Below are 17,440 nucleotides of genomic sequence, written 5' to 3'. Positions count from 1 at the left end.
TCATTAATTGTGAAAGACTTTCTCCTTTGCTTTATTGGTTAAATTTTATTTCCCATAGATTGCGGATTACCTTTTCTTTGAAGGCTTACATCTTTGGTTTTCCTCCCAAAAAGGAAACTCCATCTATTGTATTCGGTTTCCTAACCGCTACCGCTAAACTTGCCGTATACCTGTCACGGAAGGCAAAACTGGGCGGTAAACGCATGCAAGTCAGCAGCAAGTTTAGTGGTGTCAGCAAGGCTCAAACTTGAATTCAACTTAGCCCAAACTGCAAACGACCTTGCAAATTTTATTGCGACCTGGTGTGTTGAAGGGATTTGTAAAGTCCAAGATAACAAATTAAAAATTTCTTTATAATGTAGTTCCGTTGTTCTCATACATTGTTCCATGCTTCTCCTTGCCGGTCTTTTTCTCCCCCTTGTCTTGACCTACTCTTTCTTTCTTCCGTCTCTCCTCATGTTTGCAAATGCGAATGTAAATTTGTACATATAAAATTAATTATGCCTAGTTTAGAAATTATGAAATTAGAAATTATGCCTAGGTTTTCTCCTTGTGTTTTTTTTGGTATTTTCGCCTTTTCTGTTGTTTGGATTGCAGTGCACTGATTGTTTTTCCCTTCATAATAAAATATACTTACTACTAATATATACTTTTATAATAAAAAGGGTTTAAAAGTCGAAGTCTCTTTTTCTATCTCTCTCGCACGCCCCCTGCTAGCCGTTTGTGTGTTGGGCGTGGCAAGATGGCGGCTGTGCACGTGCAGTGAGGTGCGAGCTGCTCCGACCTTCGATCTTTCTACCCCCTTTTGGTCGTTGTTTTCACCTTTTCTTTTCCATTTTTGTTTATCTTCACATTGTCTATTCTCTGTCTGCCCCCACCACTCCATTTTCATCAAACCCGGGTACCACAACCCTCATCCTCCCCTCCGAATTTCCTCCCCCCCCCTCCCCCCCCCCATTCCCCCCCCCCCCCCCCCCCCGCACGACCTCCCAGTTCCCCGCCCGTTCCCCCCCACCGCCGGTCTCCTTTTCCTCCGACCGTTCCCGCCCCCTGCCCCCCCACTCGTTCCCATCACCCCCCCCCCTCCCCGCCTCGCCTCCATTGTACTCCTCGCTTGTGTTGCTGTCTCTATTTCATTTTTCTCCACTTTCATTTTCTTGAGGGAACGTTTTTTCGACATTACTGTCGTCTGGCACAGTCACTGTCATCAGACTCACTGGTTAAACCTTCACACAAGTAAGATCCTGGGTGATCCTTTCAAACATTTCTGAAACCCAACTAAATGTACTGTCAGCCTCGCTCGCACCCAGCTCTGGCTCTCTCCACCCTTGATGAACTGTACAAGTGTTCCTCAACCAGCACAGCAACTCCATCCCTGCATACATTGTGTTTTCAGATGTGGTGAACTGGTCATGGTCAGGCGGTCTTGTTAAATCAAAACATGGATGATGCCTAAAAACCTCCAAAACCAACTTAATTCGAGGCAACACTAAATTGCAGATAAGTCGATGACGATGATGACGATGCACCTCCACCAACTACGCAACCTGTTTGTGTTGTCCTTCAATGAAGACAATGTTCCCGTTCCTGAAACATCGGGCCTGAACTCATCTCATTGGAAAATGTTCAGTTAGTTTAGTGTTTATCCTCCATCTGAGCCAGTGCAGTCAGGCCCGAATGTCTGCAAATATCACCAACAGGTACAGCCCCATCCAGTGCAACACCATCTGTTCCTGAAACACTGGAGCTTTCACAAAGCATATCCCATTCGCTGGTGGTCGAGGACTCAAAACAGCATTAGGATTGGCCCGACATTTCCAAAAACTAGCCGACGAGGCCTAACGTTTGTGTGCCTACACAGAAATGTAGACGACGTTTCCAAATACCCACCCTGAGTACATATAGGAATCAATCCCACACCCGTGAGTGAAATACAACAACACTTTAGTCATTAAGCCACTATGCTGGGTTCCGCAGCACTACAAGTTCATTCTGTGCTACTAATCTCGTACTCCTCGTTCACACCAGTCTTGTGTCTGTCCCAAATTAGTTTGGTAGAAATTTGTTTCACTTTTGCTTTGTCTGTACAATCAACACCAGAAGGGAAGAAAGAGCAAAGACATTCATATTAAAAACCACAAGAATAAAAGAATCGACATATATTCAACAAGAAATTCACAAAATATCATCAATGTAAACATTTCGATTGTCTTCAAACCATAAAACCGTTGATTCAAGATTTCATTGCCCTGGAGATGTCCGATGACTAGGTCACGTGGTGCAAGGGTTTAGAGTCGTCACAAACAATATGTGCACAATAGTATCACCTGGAATCATTTTGTGGAGTAATTGTGGTGGAGCTATTTGGTGGAATGGTCACGTGGAGTAACATTGCATAGTCACGTGCAGGTATTTAGTGTGATGCGGTCAGCTGATCTTAGTGTCCCCACTACTCCAACATGCAACATCCATTTTTATAACAGACTCAACTTGCTCTTTAACAAAACCACGACTGTTCGTTTGACAAAAATTCACATCTGCTTGGCATTCCCAATTGGTCCATTAATCACCTTACACCTCAAGAGTCCTTGCATTGCAGAAGTTCATCCAATGACACCGATTCAGGTAAATTAAAACATCTCATGTGCAACCATGGAACTCTGAGAACAGCATCGAGTCACCTGAACCCAGAAACGATTGCGCCTGGATGCACTAACATCGAGCGAAGCACCACGGGTAGTGCGCCTCAATTTCCAGGACAAATGGGCAACCATGGTACCAGATCAGGACAAATGGGCAACCATGGTACCAGATCAGGACAAACGGGCAACCATGGTACCAGACCAGGACAAATGGGCAACCATGGTACCAGACCAGGAAAAATGGACAACCATGGTACCAGACCTGGACAAATGGGCAACCATGGTACCAGACCAGGAAAAATGGGCAACCATGGTACCAGACCAGGAAAAATGGGCAACCATGGTACCAGACCTGGACAAATGGGCAACCATGGTACCAGACCAGGACAAATGGGCAACCATGGTACCAGACCAGGACAAATGGGCAACCAGGGTACCAGACCAGGACAAATGGGCAACCATGGTATCAGACCAGGAAAAATGGGCAACCATGGTACCAGACCAGGACAAACGGGCAACCATGGTACCAGACCAGGACAAATGGGCAACCAGGGTACCAGACCAGGACAAATGGGCAACCATGGTACCAGACCAGGACAAATGGGCAACCATGGTAGCAGAAATACCCAAATCGATGTAACCTCAATAACTATCAAACTTAACAAAAGCAACGTGGCTGTAAATACAATCACAATGATGAATCACAACCGTAATCAAACCCAAATGATGTGCGAAAGAGAAAAAAAATCAGCAAAAAGGTGTCCCATCTTTGCACAGGTGTCCCACAAGTGAAACCCTCAATCGAGCAGAAGGAAAAACTCATTCTGGAGACTGTTTGCTGAACACATATTTTCGGATGGCAAATCGTACAATTTGCCAGGCGAACACACAAGAAACGAGATATATAAAAGATCCAACAACCTTGATGAGAACATGAGGATGAGGAGAATAGGTAGTTTTGATTAGCAGCACACCACCTGCTGCAACTCTCATGATGCAGAACAGGTACATGAAGGTTAAGTCGTTGGCCTTACCAAGACGAGTGCCTTCATACCTGCGAGGGGAGGGGGGAGGGGAGGAGGAGGGAAGACATGGGAGGTGGGAAAAGAGACAGGGGGAGGAGGGGAGACAAACGGGAGGTTTGTGTGGAGAAACTTTCAGTTGTTGTGCAAAAGACGTTAAAGAATTACAATTTTACAAATTACAATTTGTCGACAGCCGGTTTAGTGGTGTAGATATATATTTTTTGGGGAAAAACATTCGAATACAAGAGGAAATAACTCTCCGGATATGACGTAACAGAATACCGCTCCTCGGACAGGAAGTGCTTGACCAGGTAGCAGTTGGACGTTTGATTGTGAGGTGATTCAAAGAAAAGGGGATTAATTAAATGTCTACCGAACTGTTCATGGTAAAAGTTTCATTTTTACCTCGTTGTAAATACCAAACGAGTGGAGATACTGTTGTTGAAGGTATTTTGATGGTAGTTGAAGGTATAAGATCGTTATTTAGTGATTTATTTGTAGTTCTGGCGTCGTGTTGAAATGTAATTTCATCATGTGGACGTGCAGGCCAAAGTGCACCAACACTATGTCGTGGGTGTCCTGCCGAGCATCACTTCGGATGTGAAATGGTTATCAATTTACAGGATATCTCCAGTGGTTGCAATCACGTAGATGTCAAACCAGATCACCTGTTGTCATGTCAAACCAGATCACATGTTGTCATGTCAAACCAGATCATGTGTTATGTCAAACCAGATCACCTGTTGTCATGTCAAACCAGATCACCTGCTGTTATGGTAAACCAGATCACATGTCATGTCAAACCAGATCACCTGTTGTGGTAAACCAGATCACATGTTGTCATGTCAAACCAGATCACATGTTGTCATGTCAAACCAGATAACCTGTTGTCATGCCAAACCAGATCACATGTTGTCATGTCAAACCATATCACCTGTTGTCATGTCAAACCAGATCACCTGTTGTCATGTCAAACCAGATCATCTGTTATGTCAAACCAGATCACCTGTTGTTATGGTAAACCAGATCACATGTCGGCATGGCAAACCAGATCACCTGTTATGGTAAACCAGATCACATGTTGTCATGTCAAACCAGATCACCTGTTGTGGTAAACCAGATCACATGTTGTCATGTCAAACCAGATAACCTGTTGTCATGTCAAACCAGATCACATGTTGTCATGTCAAACCAGATAACCTGTTGTCATGTCAAACCAGATAACCTGTTGTCATGTCAAACCAGATCACCTGTTATGGTAAACCAGATCACATGTTGTCATGTCAAACCAGATCACCTGTCGTCATGGCAAACCAGATCACCTGTTATGGTAAACCAGATCACATGTTGTCATGTCAAACCAGATCACCTGTTGTCATGGCAAACCAGATCACCTGTTGTGGTAAACCAGATCACATGTTGTCATGTCAAACCAGATAACCTGTTGTCATGTCAAACCAGATCACATGTTGTCATGTCAAACCAGATAACCTGTTGTCATGTCAAACCAGATAAGCTGTTGTCATGTCAAACCAGATCACCTGTTGTCATGTCAAACCAGATCACCCGTTGTCATGTCAAACCAGATCATCTGTTATGGTAAACCAGATCACCTGTTGTTATGGTAAACCAGATCACGTGTTGTCATGTCAAACCAGATCACCTGTTGTCATGTCAAACCAGATCACCTGTTGTCATGTTAAACCAGATCACCCGTTGTCATGTTAAACCAGATCACCTGTTATCATGTTAAACCAGATCACCTGTTATCATGCAATAACCATAATTGTGTGCAAAATGCCATGCTACATGCCGAATGGATACAACACAACAACATGCATTTTAAGGCCATTTTAAGGCCACATTTTAAGGCCTTATGCCGAATGGATCAGTAATAAACAAATGCCAAATGGATCAGTAATATAAACGACATGATAGTTTATTATGACTGTAAACCACTTGCTGTAAGCTGCCACTGAGGTGTCCATTTCGTACATTGTTATACCCGATATCCATTGTAGTATTTATGGAATGAAGTAACATTACACGTCAAATTGTGGGAACACCTGACAGCCCGTTTTTGATGCACTTGTTTTACCTCGAGAATCGGCATCAAATGTTCGTAGTTAAACCGCCATCAGTAATAAAGCATCACTGTGTAATGCATCAGTGATGGGCGACAGTGACGAGTAGTTTCGGCTTCGTGTGCATAACAGATGAGAAACGCGCCGTACCTGTCGTGTGGTTTATACAGGTTGATATCCACACTAGAGATACCACGGTCATCCTGTATAGTCTCGCCCTTTCTGTCCATGCTTTGTGAATAAGGTGCTGCTCGTGGCCACGTCATGTAAGTTAGTTGTTTATGTTTATTGTTGCACCATAGCATGTAAAAGTGTTATGGGAGGTCATGATATGTTATTACAAATTGATTCATTGATAATTATTACTCTCTTGAGATGATTATAATCCATCATTGTGTATCTTTCACATATCCTTGATGTATACTGGTTAGCCATCGCTTTTCCCATTTGATTTACCTTACCATTAGCAGAACTCATCAATAAAGCGTTCATCTGGCTGATGATTGTTGTGCCTAACTGTCTATGCGAGTCTCGAATGACTTCACTGGTGTCAGAAGTGGGATAGGCACATGATGACGAGGAAGGAAAACGATGGCTAACTCAGTAGAAGGCTCTGGACAACCGAGAAGCTCTGGAATCGCCATTGTTGAACGGGATTCACCTAATTGCAATATTTCTGGCCGGTGGATTCCAGCTGGATGTGACTGATGCTTCCTGACTTTTATTTAAACAATCGGGTATTAGAGAAATTGTATTGAGAGTATAGTAGTGTATGGTCATTCAAAATTATTTACCTTTGATTTTCGTTTTTGGCATTGTCATAAGCAGGTGTGTATAAGTTACTAGCTGAGGTACCCGGCTTCGCCCGGGTTGAATAAGAATAAGACAAATATATGATGAAAAGAACATGTATATTTTAGAGCAATATCACAGTACATTTCCTCCATGACGTTTTGTCAATTGTCAATTTCTCAAAACCTCTTGGTATACAACATTTCTGGTTTTCTTACTTGGTGCCAAGACATAAAGATTGCTTGGTTTTCCAACCCTCGAGCAGCCCACGTACAGCTGGCCATGGGAAGTACCCGGCATTGCCGGGCGGGGGAAGGGGAGGGGGAAGGGGAGGGGAGGGGAACGGGGGGGGGAGGGGAGGAGAGGGGAGAAGACGGGGGGAGGGGAGAAGAGGGGGGAGGGGGAGGAGGAGAGGAGAGAAGAGGGGGGTGGGGATGGGGAGGGGGAGGGGGGGAGGGGGGAGGGAGAGGGGGAGGGGAGAAGGGGAGGGGGGAGGGGAGGGGGGGGAAAGGGAGGGGCATGGGGGGAGGGATGGGAGGGGGAGGGGGAGGGGAGGGGGGAGTGGAGGGGGGAAGGGAGGGGTAGGGTGAGGGGAGGGGGAGGAGGTAGGGGGGAAAGGGAGGGGCATGAGGGGAAAAGGGGAGGGGGTAGGGTGGAGGGGAGGGGGTAGGGGGGAGGGGAGGGGAGGAGGTAGGGGGGAAAGGGGGGGGAGTGGAGGGGAGGGGGGAGGGGGAGAAAGGGGAGGGGAAGGGGGGAGGGGCAAGGGGGAGGGGAGGGGTAGGGGGGGAGGGGGAGGGGGAGGGGGAGGGGGAGGGGGGAGGGGGAGGGGGAGGGGGAGGGGGGAGGGGAGGGGGAGGGGGGAGGGGAGGGGGAGGGGGAGGGGAGGGGGAGGGGGGAGGGGAGGGGGAGGGGAGGGGGAGGGGGGAGTCAAGTCGGAAGTCATTGTCATCAATTGAATGTCGCATTTATTTTTTATTCCCTGTCAAATGGCATTGGTCCCGCATTCCGAACCCGGAAGTCGGAAGTCATTGTCGTCAAAGTTGAAAAATTAACGTTACGAAATACGCTGATGACGTCATAATTTTAAAACCCGAAGGTTTTTAAAACATTTAAGGTGTGCTGTAGTTAGTTTCTCTCGGACGTACTGATTCCGAATATGAAGTTGAAAAATGAACGTTCCGAAATACGGTGAGATTTTATTCGAATTCGAAATCCATTAAATTTAAACTGTTGGAAACAATAATTATTTCAATTTCCAACAGTTGACATGTAATGGAATTCGAATTCGAATAAAATCTCAACTACCGTTTATTCGTTCTTGGCGCGAAAAAATGGCGCGCATTTTGTCATTATGTGCGACTTTACGTCACTCCTACGGACATGAAAACATTTGTTTTCCTTAAAAATATATTTAAAATAAATACAATAGTACATAAATTACCAATAAAAGAAGCTAAAAAACTATTTAAAATACAATAAAAAGCACATTAAAAAAATATAAATATGTACGTACAGTATACTGTACGTACACGCAACCGCGGGATCGGAAAGGGGCAATAGCACCACCACAAACTACACCATGGAATTGCAGCTGGCGCGGTTTTTTAAACCATCGATATTAAAATACAGAGTAGCCTATAACCACCAGGATTTTATGCTGATTCCGAATCTGTGTCTAAAACTTTTCTCCGATGTGTAGTTCTTGAGTTATAAGCTGACATCCAGACAGACAGACAGACAGACAGACACACACACACACACACACACACACACACACACACACACACACACACACACACACACACACACACACACACACACACACACACACACACACACACACACACACACACACACTCCTCCTTTATATATAGAGATGTCTCGTGAGAAGGAAGAATGCCAGGTACAATGAGGAGATGCAGAAACTGGAGAGGCAACTTGGCGAAGTTACGTTGGAAAGAGACCAGGAGCGGGCTCTGCTTTCCAAGCCTTACGGGAGTCCGTCATTACTGAAAAATCAAAAGCCAGGACCTTTGCTGTTGTTGGGGAGCGGAAGTTACAATGATATAATGGGCAGGGCTCACTAGAACATTGGATTGATGACGCAGAGGTTGCTTCGAGGAGAAGGCCTCAGTGGCGCCAAAGCTGTGGACTATTTAGCATTTTATTTCGAAGGCCCAGCCAAAATTGAAACAAGGGGCCAGGACTGCGTGGCTGAAGGAGATGTCTTTGAGGCATTGCGCAGGCTTTTCGGGGAGCGTCTTTCAGCCTCACAGTTATTGAGAAATTTCTACGAGAGGCAGCAACAGGAACTCGAGTCTTTGGCCGATTTCTCCCATGCACTCGTGGGTAACTTAGACCGCCTCACTCGCATTGCCCCCGAGAGAATCACTGACAGGAATACAATGCTGAGGGAGCAGTTTGTCGAGAGTGTCGCTGATGTCAGGCTGCAGTGGGAGCTGAAGAAGCAGGTGAAAGCGGACTCCTCAACCACATTCTTGGATATGCATGAATTTGCCATGAACTACTTGGATGAAATAGGTACGGAACTCAGCAAGCCAAAGAAGGTTGCAAGGAACGTCTGTTCTGTATCAGCTCCTGAAAGTGGCCAAGTGGTTAATGTCATCCAAGATCCTCAAAAAGGAACTTCTCCACTTGAAAACCTTTTAATACAGCAGAAGGAATTGATTGAAACACTCTTTCAACAACAAGCAGCATTGGCTAATGAAATAAAATATCAACTGTCATCTTTCGACGAACAACTTCGTCGATGAGAAAAAGGCAAGTGCCATTTCTGTGGAAAATTTGGCCATCACACAGCTGAGTGTAGATCATAAGAGGAGCCAGTAAGTTGAGGCCAACAACCAGTCAAGCTCCATCAACCAGTCAAACTAGAGGGCCTCGTAGGCAGGAGCACAACTGCGGGGCAGCCACAAAGTTGTTCAGATGATGGATTTTTAGAGACTGTTGTTGGAGAAAGTCCAACCAAAGTGGTGACATTGGGGGAGTCAAAGTGAACTCGTTAATAGACACAGGGTCAATGGTTTCTATGATGACAGTGTTTATTTGAGAACCATCTGAAACAAAATGTGGGACAATTATTTGAGCCTAAAGGATGGCTCAGACTTACAACCGCAAACAGGACCTGCATACCATACACTGGACCGGGTACATGGAGATTGATGTGGAGTTCGATGGTGTATTGATTCCAAAAAGGGGTGGTTTCATCACAAGAGATAACCGGACCAACCAATGCCAGCAAAAATTGCCAGGTCTACCAGGCATGAATATACTAAAGTACTTACCTGGGTATTCTGCACTCGGAAACATGGCACAGGAGTCCACCGTCAGTTTTGTCCGCACGTCGGGCATAGACAATACAAGAGTTGATGCTCAGACACGAAGTGATACACGGGTAGTCTGCAAACCAGGCGGGCCCTGTGCAGTTGTAGAGCCTTTGACAATACCACTGCCTGGAAAGTTGATCATGGTTAAGACCCTGGTAGACTCGATCTATGGGAGTTTTTACATTCATGTGATAAACCCCACTCGACGCGACGTCTGGCTACAGCCACAAACTCGAGTTGGCCGACTGGTAACGGTGGGGGTGGAATCTGGTAATGTTTTCATCAATGTATCGGTGGATAGAATCACCATGCCGTAGGGCAGCAGACTGAACCTCTTCTAACAGATGAGTCACTCGATGATACACTACCACCAGGAGTTAGTCTGGAAGACTTCACCGGATCTCAACAGGAGAAAAGGAAAGCTGAGGGTTTGTTCAAGCGCTACAGGTCTGTTTTTGCATCAGGTCCAGATGATCTGAGTAGGGGGAAAAGGGGGGGGGGGGGGGGGGGTTCCGGGACACATTAAATTTAACATTGAAGTCAATGGGAAAAAAAGGAAAAACTTATTGACTCACACCCCTTCTCTCATAAAATTACTCTCATCATCGTTTTACTCCCAAAAAATTGCGCCCCTTTTTTACCCTCGCCTGAGGAGGGGGTGTTGCATTTGAGTCCGTTTGTCTGTTTGCCCGCACAGAATAAATATGATTTTCTCTGCAACCATTGGGCCGATTGACAGGAAAGTTTCACTCAAAAAATTGCGCCCCTTTTGGTGCAGCTCCACCCGTATAATTTTTTAATGATAATTATGACGTCATAGGTCACGTGGTTCGGCCGTCATATTTGTTTTAACACAAAAGCCTTAAAAACCACTGAAACTACACCCCTTTTTTCTCTCAAAAAATTGCGCCCCTTTTCTCCCTCCTAAGCCCCGCCCACTTTTTTACAAAGCCCCCGCCCACTTCCCCGAAACCTTGCCCATAGCTTGAAATGCCAGGCTTGAAAAATTACAACCTTTTTCTCCCTGCATTAAACTTATTAACTCCCCCCATTTTTCATTATACTCATACAGAGACCCAACGAATATTTGTGTTTCATTTTTAGGTAATGACTTAATTCTCTTTGAAGAACAATCACCATCTAGAATATTGACAAATGCTATATTAGAATTTAACTCTGTTTAGGTATCGCCGTTGAGCTGATATGAAATGATAAACTTCTCTTAATGTTCTTGTTTGAGCATCTCCCGAGCCACATATCATTTTGAGATTGCAGTAAATTATTTTCCCCCCAATCTCTTGGCAACCATTAAAGTTTTCAGTCCACTCAAGGAGGTTGCCTCTTAGAGACTTTAACGTATTCGTATTAAAATGTATTCGCTTATTTGTTTTATCTACTCTTACCCCTGTTGGAGGTACTGCTGTACCGAGGGAGCTGAAGCAAGCGATTACCACGCACTTTGATGAGCTGGGAAAGTCATTCGACGGCTACTTCCCCGACCAAGAGCAATACCCACCATGGGTGGGCAGCCGTTTACTTTCGACGTTGCAACGGCAGATGTCAACGACCAATACCTCGTCGACCTCATCGAACTTCAGCAGAGCCAGACTCAACAACAACTCTTCGGCACAACAACGCTCTCAACGTTTGGTGCTGCCAAATGGAAGGGTATCCTCACATCGCTAAAATTGCCCTTGAGATCCTCATGCTGTTCGTTACAACGTATCTCTGCGAGCATTCGTTTTCGAAACTGGTGGACATTAAAACAAAGAAAAGGAGCAGGCTTGCATGCGAAAATGATTTGAGGGTGGCCCTTGCCAAAACAAAACAACGCATTTCCCAGATCGCCTCCCGAAAAGAAGAACAGAAAACGCATTAAGATGCAATTCTTCTTAATTTTTTTGTCAAATTTGAGGGGTTCTGCGAGTGTTCGGTGGGTTTCGTTAGGGTTCGGCACCTTTTAAAAGGTGAAGAACCACTGCTCTAGCACGACAGACAAAGCACCTACCTATGCAGATCTACCTAAATCTATATATGCCCTACCCAACCGACAACAATATATATCGTTAACCCTCGTTAATCCGGTCTACTTTCTTCCCAGCACCCAATGTCGGATTAGCGAGATTGTCAGACAAACAATTTTGCGGATTAGAGGGACAAAATGAATGGTGAATCTGGACAGCGAATTTGTTTCTGGATGTTTTGGTTGGATAGCGAGATTTCCAGATTAAACGGGGGTCAGATTAACGAGGGTTCACTGTAGATATATATATATATATATAAAATATATTATTTATATGTATATATATATTATTTATATGTATATACTGTATATATATATATATATATATATATATATATATACTGTATATATATATATATATATATATATACTGTATATATATATATATATATATATATACTGTATATATATATATATATATATATATATATATATATATACTGTATATATATATATATATACTGTATATATATATATATATATATATATATATATATATATATATATATATATATATATATATATATATATATATTGTTATGTTTGTGGGGGTAGTGATATGTAGAGGCAGGTAGATTTGTGTCGGTATCATGCTCCGACTGTCGTGAAGAAGAAGAACCACCCCATGTAATAAGTGGATGACCTGTTTAGCCCGCATGTCAGATTAAGTTGTATATTTGTCCCCATTACGAGGAATGGGGCATGTTAACCAGTATAGGGATTATGTTAATTCCCCTATTCGTAAAACAGTGATATATCCGTTGTCCCTTATGGCACCGCACAATAGACACCAGTGAGGACACCATCCCATTTATTGCACTAAATAATAAAACCCACTGGAAGCCACTTCTGAGCACTGCCGACGGGACGGCAACCAGCTATAGCACACATCGCTCGGGCAGGCCGAGAGACACACCCCTGGGGACTCGTGATTGGCCAGGACGGAGCAAGAAGCAACCTGCTGATTGGTGGAAGGAAGGCCGATGAGGAAGCAGAGCGCCGATTGGTGAGGACTACCGAGGACGTCAGGGGTGAGCAAGAAGTGGCGAGCTGATTGCGAGGAGAAGGAGAAGCGGCGAGGAGAAGCGCTGATGACGTCAGGACCTCGACAATAAAAGAACCCTCTGGCCAACATTTTCTCTCTCTTGCCCTGGACTCTTGATTATTCTTGCCCTCGACGACCTCTTGCCCTTCCTTGCCTCTCGCTCACCCCTGGTCCTCGACACCCTTGCTGACACCGGCATCGTCTCCTCGTTCCCCTGTTCGACTGACGCGAGGAGAAAGCCGCAGACGGAGAGCTGCAGTTGACCAGGCAGAAACGACAAGTGGACGAATGCTCGGGCCTGCGCGCTTGAGGCCTGTTTCGTGCCAACGACCGGACGACTTTTGGTGACCCTGACGAGATACCACGAGCTGATCGGAGCTAAGTGCACGATGTTTGTTCGTTCCCCTCCCCTCCCCCATGAAAGTGTGCTGGGCCCATGTAGTTGTGGGCCCAAAGTGTGCTAGGCCCACTTTGACATCAACAGTGGCAAGAGCTACCTGTAGGTCCCGTGATGACATTCTGGCGTTCTTGGAGACTTCTTTCAGCATCTTGCAGTCTGCTCTCGGGCTGAACTTGCTGGGGCGGCCTGGCCTGAACAAGTTGGCAGTTGTTTGGAATTTTCTCCACTTGTAGATGATCTTCCGGACAGTCGAATGATTGATTTCAAATTGTTTGGAGATCTTTTTAGATCCCTTCCCAGACTCGTAGGCATCTATAACCTTCTTTCTGAAGGCCTCAGAGAGCTCTTTTGATTGAGGCATGGTGATGCCGCACACTTCAACAACAAAGAGCAAACCAAACGAAATGTCTGAGGTTTAAATAAGACAGGTTCCTCCAAGATCCTCTCTAACGATGTTCTAATCATTTGCACCTGAGCTGGTGCACCTGATTCTAATTTTAGGTATTTGAAGTAGTGATAAATGTAGGGGTGTACTTACTTTTTCCACATGCAAAATTTGCATTTATGTTTATTTAAATTATACAATGGACTACAAAATGTAAATGTTTCATGATATTTGTTATATTATATCACCTTTATCTATCAATATTGTTGAAATGAAGATCAAATAGCTGTATGTTGAAATATGTTGAAAAAGTCAAAACTTTACATGGGGTGTACTTACTTTTTCATGTGACTGTATATTAACAATATTAATATAACTAATTAATGTGCAACTTTTTGCACTGATGAGTTTTGAATTGTTTTTGAACAATATTTGAGCTACTAGTCAGGTTCACTATGTTTTTTCGTTCAAAATTTTGGTAGATTAGCAAAACTATACATTTTAGGAATATTCAGAGCATGAGGAATCCAAAAATTAATGTTTACATTTGCGTAGACACCTTTGCGAAAATGACACTCAGGACAGTGATGAAGATCTGTAAAAGCATATTCCTGAACGGTATAGACCTCGTAGATCCTGTGTATAGGACTTATAGTTCAATCTGATACTACCTATAATTTCCTATAACAACCTATAACTTCAAAGGACTTGCAATATCATGTATTATGTAATACAGTTATATCACAAATATAAAGACAATGGTTTTCAATTACCTTTGTTTGTTGCTTTTCTATAATCCTGAGCACTATTTTGAGGCCTTTATTGGATTCCTTGACCCAGAAAACATAGGATTAGCATATTTAATTGTCTCTAGGTTGACTAGAAGCCGAGATCGCGCAAAATATGTATTTTACAGTGGCCATTTTGAAAATCCAAAATGGCCGCCATACAGGTATCTCTCCAAATGCCAATATTGATTTTCAGATTCTCCATGCTCTGAAGATTCCAAAAATGTACAGGTTTGCTAATCCCAAAATTTTGAAAGAAATTATATTTGTTAACATTGTGAACCTGACTATCTTCATCACTGTCCTGAGTGGCATTTTCGCAAAGGTGTCTACGCAAATGTAAACATTAATTTTTGGATTCCTCATGCGCTGAATATTCCAAAAATGTATAGTTTTGCTAATCTACCAAAATTTTGAACGAAATTATATTTGTTAACATAGTGAACCTGACTATACCTTCTTGGAAAAATTCAGGTAGATACCAAAGGTGGGTCACTAAACTGAACAATTCAGGTGTTCGGCCCACAGCCTAATAATATCATCGTGTCGTGATGCACAAAATGCAACAAATAGCACAAGTATACCATTTTTGGTTAGAGTTTGGCGACTGTGCCGGCCGGAGGTCGGCCGCCCTTGCCATGGCAGCCCCCATGTTTGTGGGACGAGAAGTGGCAGTGCAAAACTGACAAATATATTTCCGGATTTTTTGCTTTCAAAAAGTGCTTTGAGTATCGTAAAACAACTTGTTAGCATCCGACGGTCATGAAAACTGGCTAGTTAAGCAGGCCAACATGGCCACGTGATGATGAACAGGTTACAAGCCATCTCACGGGGCACAAACCAAAGCATGTAGATTGGAAAGGTTCATCGACTCCAATTAATGGATTCCAATGAATGGATAAACCATAGGAACCAGGTAGGGAAGGTACAAACTTGCTGGTGAAGATGTGGCATGATTGGTTTATACCTTGTTGAGGGCGATGTGAATTTAAAAAAATGATTGCAACATAATACTACTCATTGTTAAAAACCATTCTTAATTCCTCAATAATACACCTTTCTCCCCTTAGTTCATCACCTACTTCTCACTACCACATCCACTCTATTCGTATTACATCCCATTCTCTTCCCACATGCCCCTCACCATCCCTTTTACCATCCAGCCTGACGGAGAAACCAGCGAATCTGCAGCAAAGGATTTGTGATCTCTGTGCCCAGTAGAGCCGCCGCCGTCTCGGCTCCTGAACGACCGATCAAAAGTGGGATCAAGAGAGCAACAATGGAGAGCAAGTGGTGACTGAACATGAGAAAGGATGGCCAGCCGTAGAAGAAGCACCAACCGGTGTCAAACGCAAAGTAACCCAGGGAAAGGGCAAACAGCATTTCTTGTTCGCGGCTGTTTGGGCCTCCTGAAAACAAAACACCCATGAACACAAATACGGTAATTGCATTGAAGTACTTTAAAAAAAAATTTGTACAGGTATATCAATCACTTTTATAACAATCTTTTAAACATTGATACGATAAGATAGTGTAAAAATAATTACCTTAAATACTTCTTTTTTTTTTTAACAACAAAAAATCTTTTTATTTATCAAATCGAGCATTCATTCGAGTCTGAGAGGTCGGTGGTTCAAACCCCGGCCGAGTCATACCATAGACTTTTAAAATGGAACGTGCTCCTTCCATGTTTGACATTTTGCATTCGAAAAGGATAGAGAACGGCCAAACAACCATAGGTTTGCATCCACGTTGAGGAGGAAATTCCTCCTTAGGAAATGCCCGGCTGAATGTGGTGAGAAAGGCGGCACAATTGTTGTGACATCACTGGTACCCAAAGTACCCAGAAGGTGATGGCATTTCCTCCAAGCTCAATGGTTGTGTTTGGGTCGTATAACAGTTTGTGTGTCGTGTCTCATGTATCCATCTATGTTCATGTGTGCGAGAGGTGTGTGTGGCAACTCCAATAACAGCCTCAGATCCTGTAAAAACATTTTTAAATGTCTTAACATTGCAATTGTAGTTCTTCCACGAGCAAAAAAAAATCAGGTATACAAAAAAAACACCATTAACTAAAAATAATGCACAATACAATCAAAGATGGTGGTAAAATGCTCCAGAACGATTTACAAAACTATTTACAAAGGCCTTGGAGAATGGAACAGTCCCCGTAACTTGGAAGAAAGACCTCTGTACTCGTACTGATCCATGAAAAGGAGATAAGATGGACCGAAAGGACTACCAGCCGCGTAACCTCTCCAGTCGTTATAAATCGTTTGAAGAAATTGTGAAGATGACAAATATAATTCCTACTCACAATTTATTGGGTGGATTGAATAATAGTTGGAATAAACGTTCATGAGATAAATGCTCCACTCAGGAATCCCGACATGAAACAAACAGCAAGCAGTCTTTGAATAAACGAATGAAGTCGAGAAAAATGAAGTCGAATGAAGTCGAGTCCGTGATAAAAAAAATCCGACAACTCGGAGACAAAAAGCAATGTCTGAGTAAAAGAAGAACACTTCTGGTGAGCACAAGTGTGCCGAAGAAAGTATAATCCACAACAAGGTCGCGCAAGATAATGTCCCGGCAAAAGTGATACATCACTGGGTACAACTCCAATTCGGCAGGAACTAGACTTGAGCTCCCCACAAGGCCGCGAGTCCTTCCGTCGTCTTCGAACCATGCCTTTCGGTCGTTCCCTGTGACGTCATTCTGTCTCGATGAAGATCGCCGAAAAATAAAATAAGTCGCCTTTTCTCTTTCTGAAAACAGGCCAAGGATTCGAAAAAGCACCCACAAAGGAAAACGACGATTGGTGGGTCAAAACGGTAAAACCACGGTCCACCATAAAACAGTCACATGACTCTTGGAATGGTGGAACCGGTGGCAGGAGACACTACACC

The 17,440-nt window shown here is 43.7% G+C and overlaps 1 protein-coding gene across 5 annotated transcripts in view; it reads right to left on the bottom strand.

Annotated features, from left to right (window-relative positions):
• Positions 1-1,927: 1,927 nt before the first annotated feature.
• The window catches only part of TLCD5 (TLC domain containing 5), a 45,731-nt gene continuing 30,218 nt past the window's right edge, over positions 1,928-17,440 (bottom strand). For 3 of the 5 annotated variants that reach the window (XM_068136331.2, XM_068136330.2, XM_068136334.2), the window contains 2 exons: positions 15,688-15,940; positions 2,145-3,696 (listed from right to left, as the gene is read on the bottom strand). In XM_068136331.2, the coding sequence (XP_067992432.1) occupies positions 3,462-3,696; positions 15,688-15,940 (488 nt within the window). In that variant the 3' untranslated portion in view covers positions 2,145-3,461. Of the gene's footprint in view, positions 2,083-2,144; positions 3,697-15,687; positions 15,941-17,440 lie in introns of those variants that run through there. The other 2 variants (XM_078768536.1, XM_068136333.2) reach the window with 1 other exon arrangement.

Source organism: Myxine glutinosa, chromosome 14 (assembly GCF_964187855.1).
Source record: "Myxine glutinosa chromosome 14, kmMyxGlut1.1, whole genome shotgun sequence".
In the NCBI taxonomy this organism is placed as follows: domain Eukaryota; kingdom Metazoa; phylum Chordata; class Myxini; order Myxiniformes; family Myxinidae; genus Myxine; species Myxine glutinosa.
This window is presented reverse-complemented; position numbering and strand designations above follow the sequence as displayed.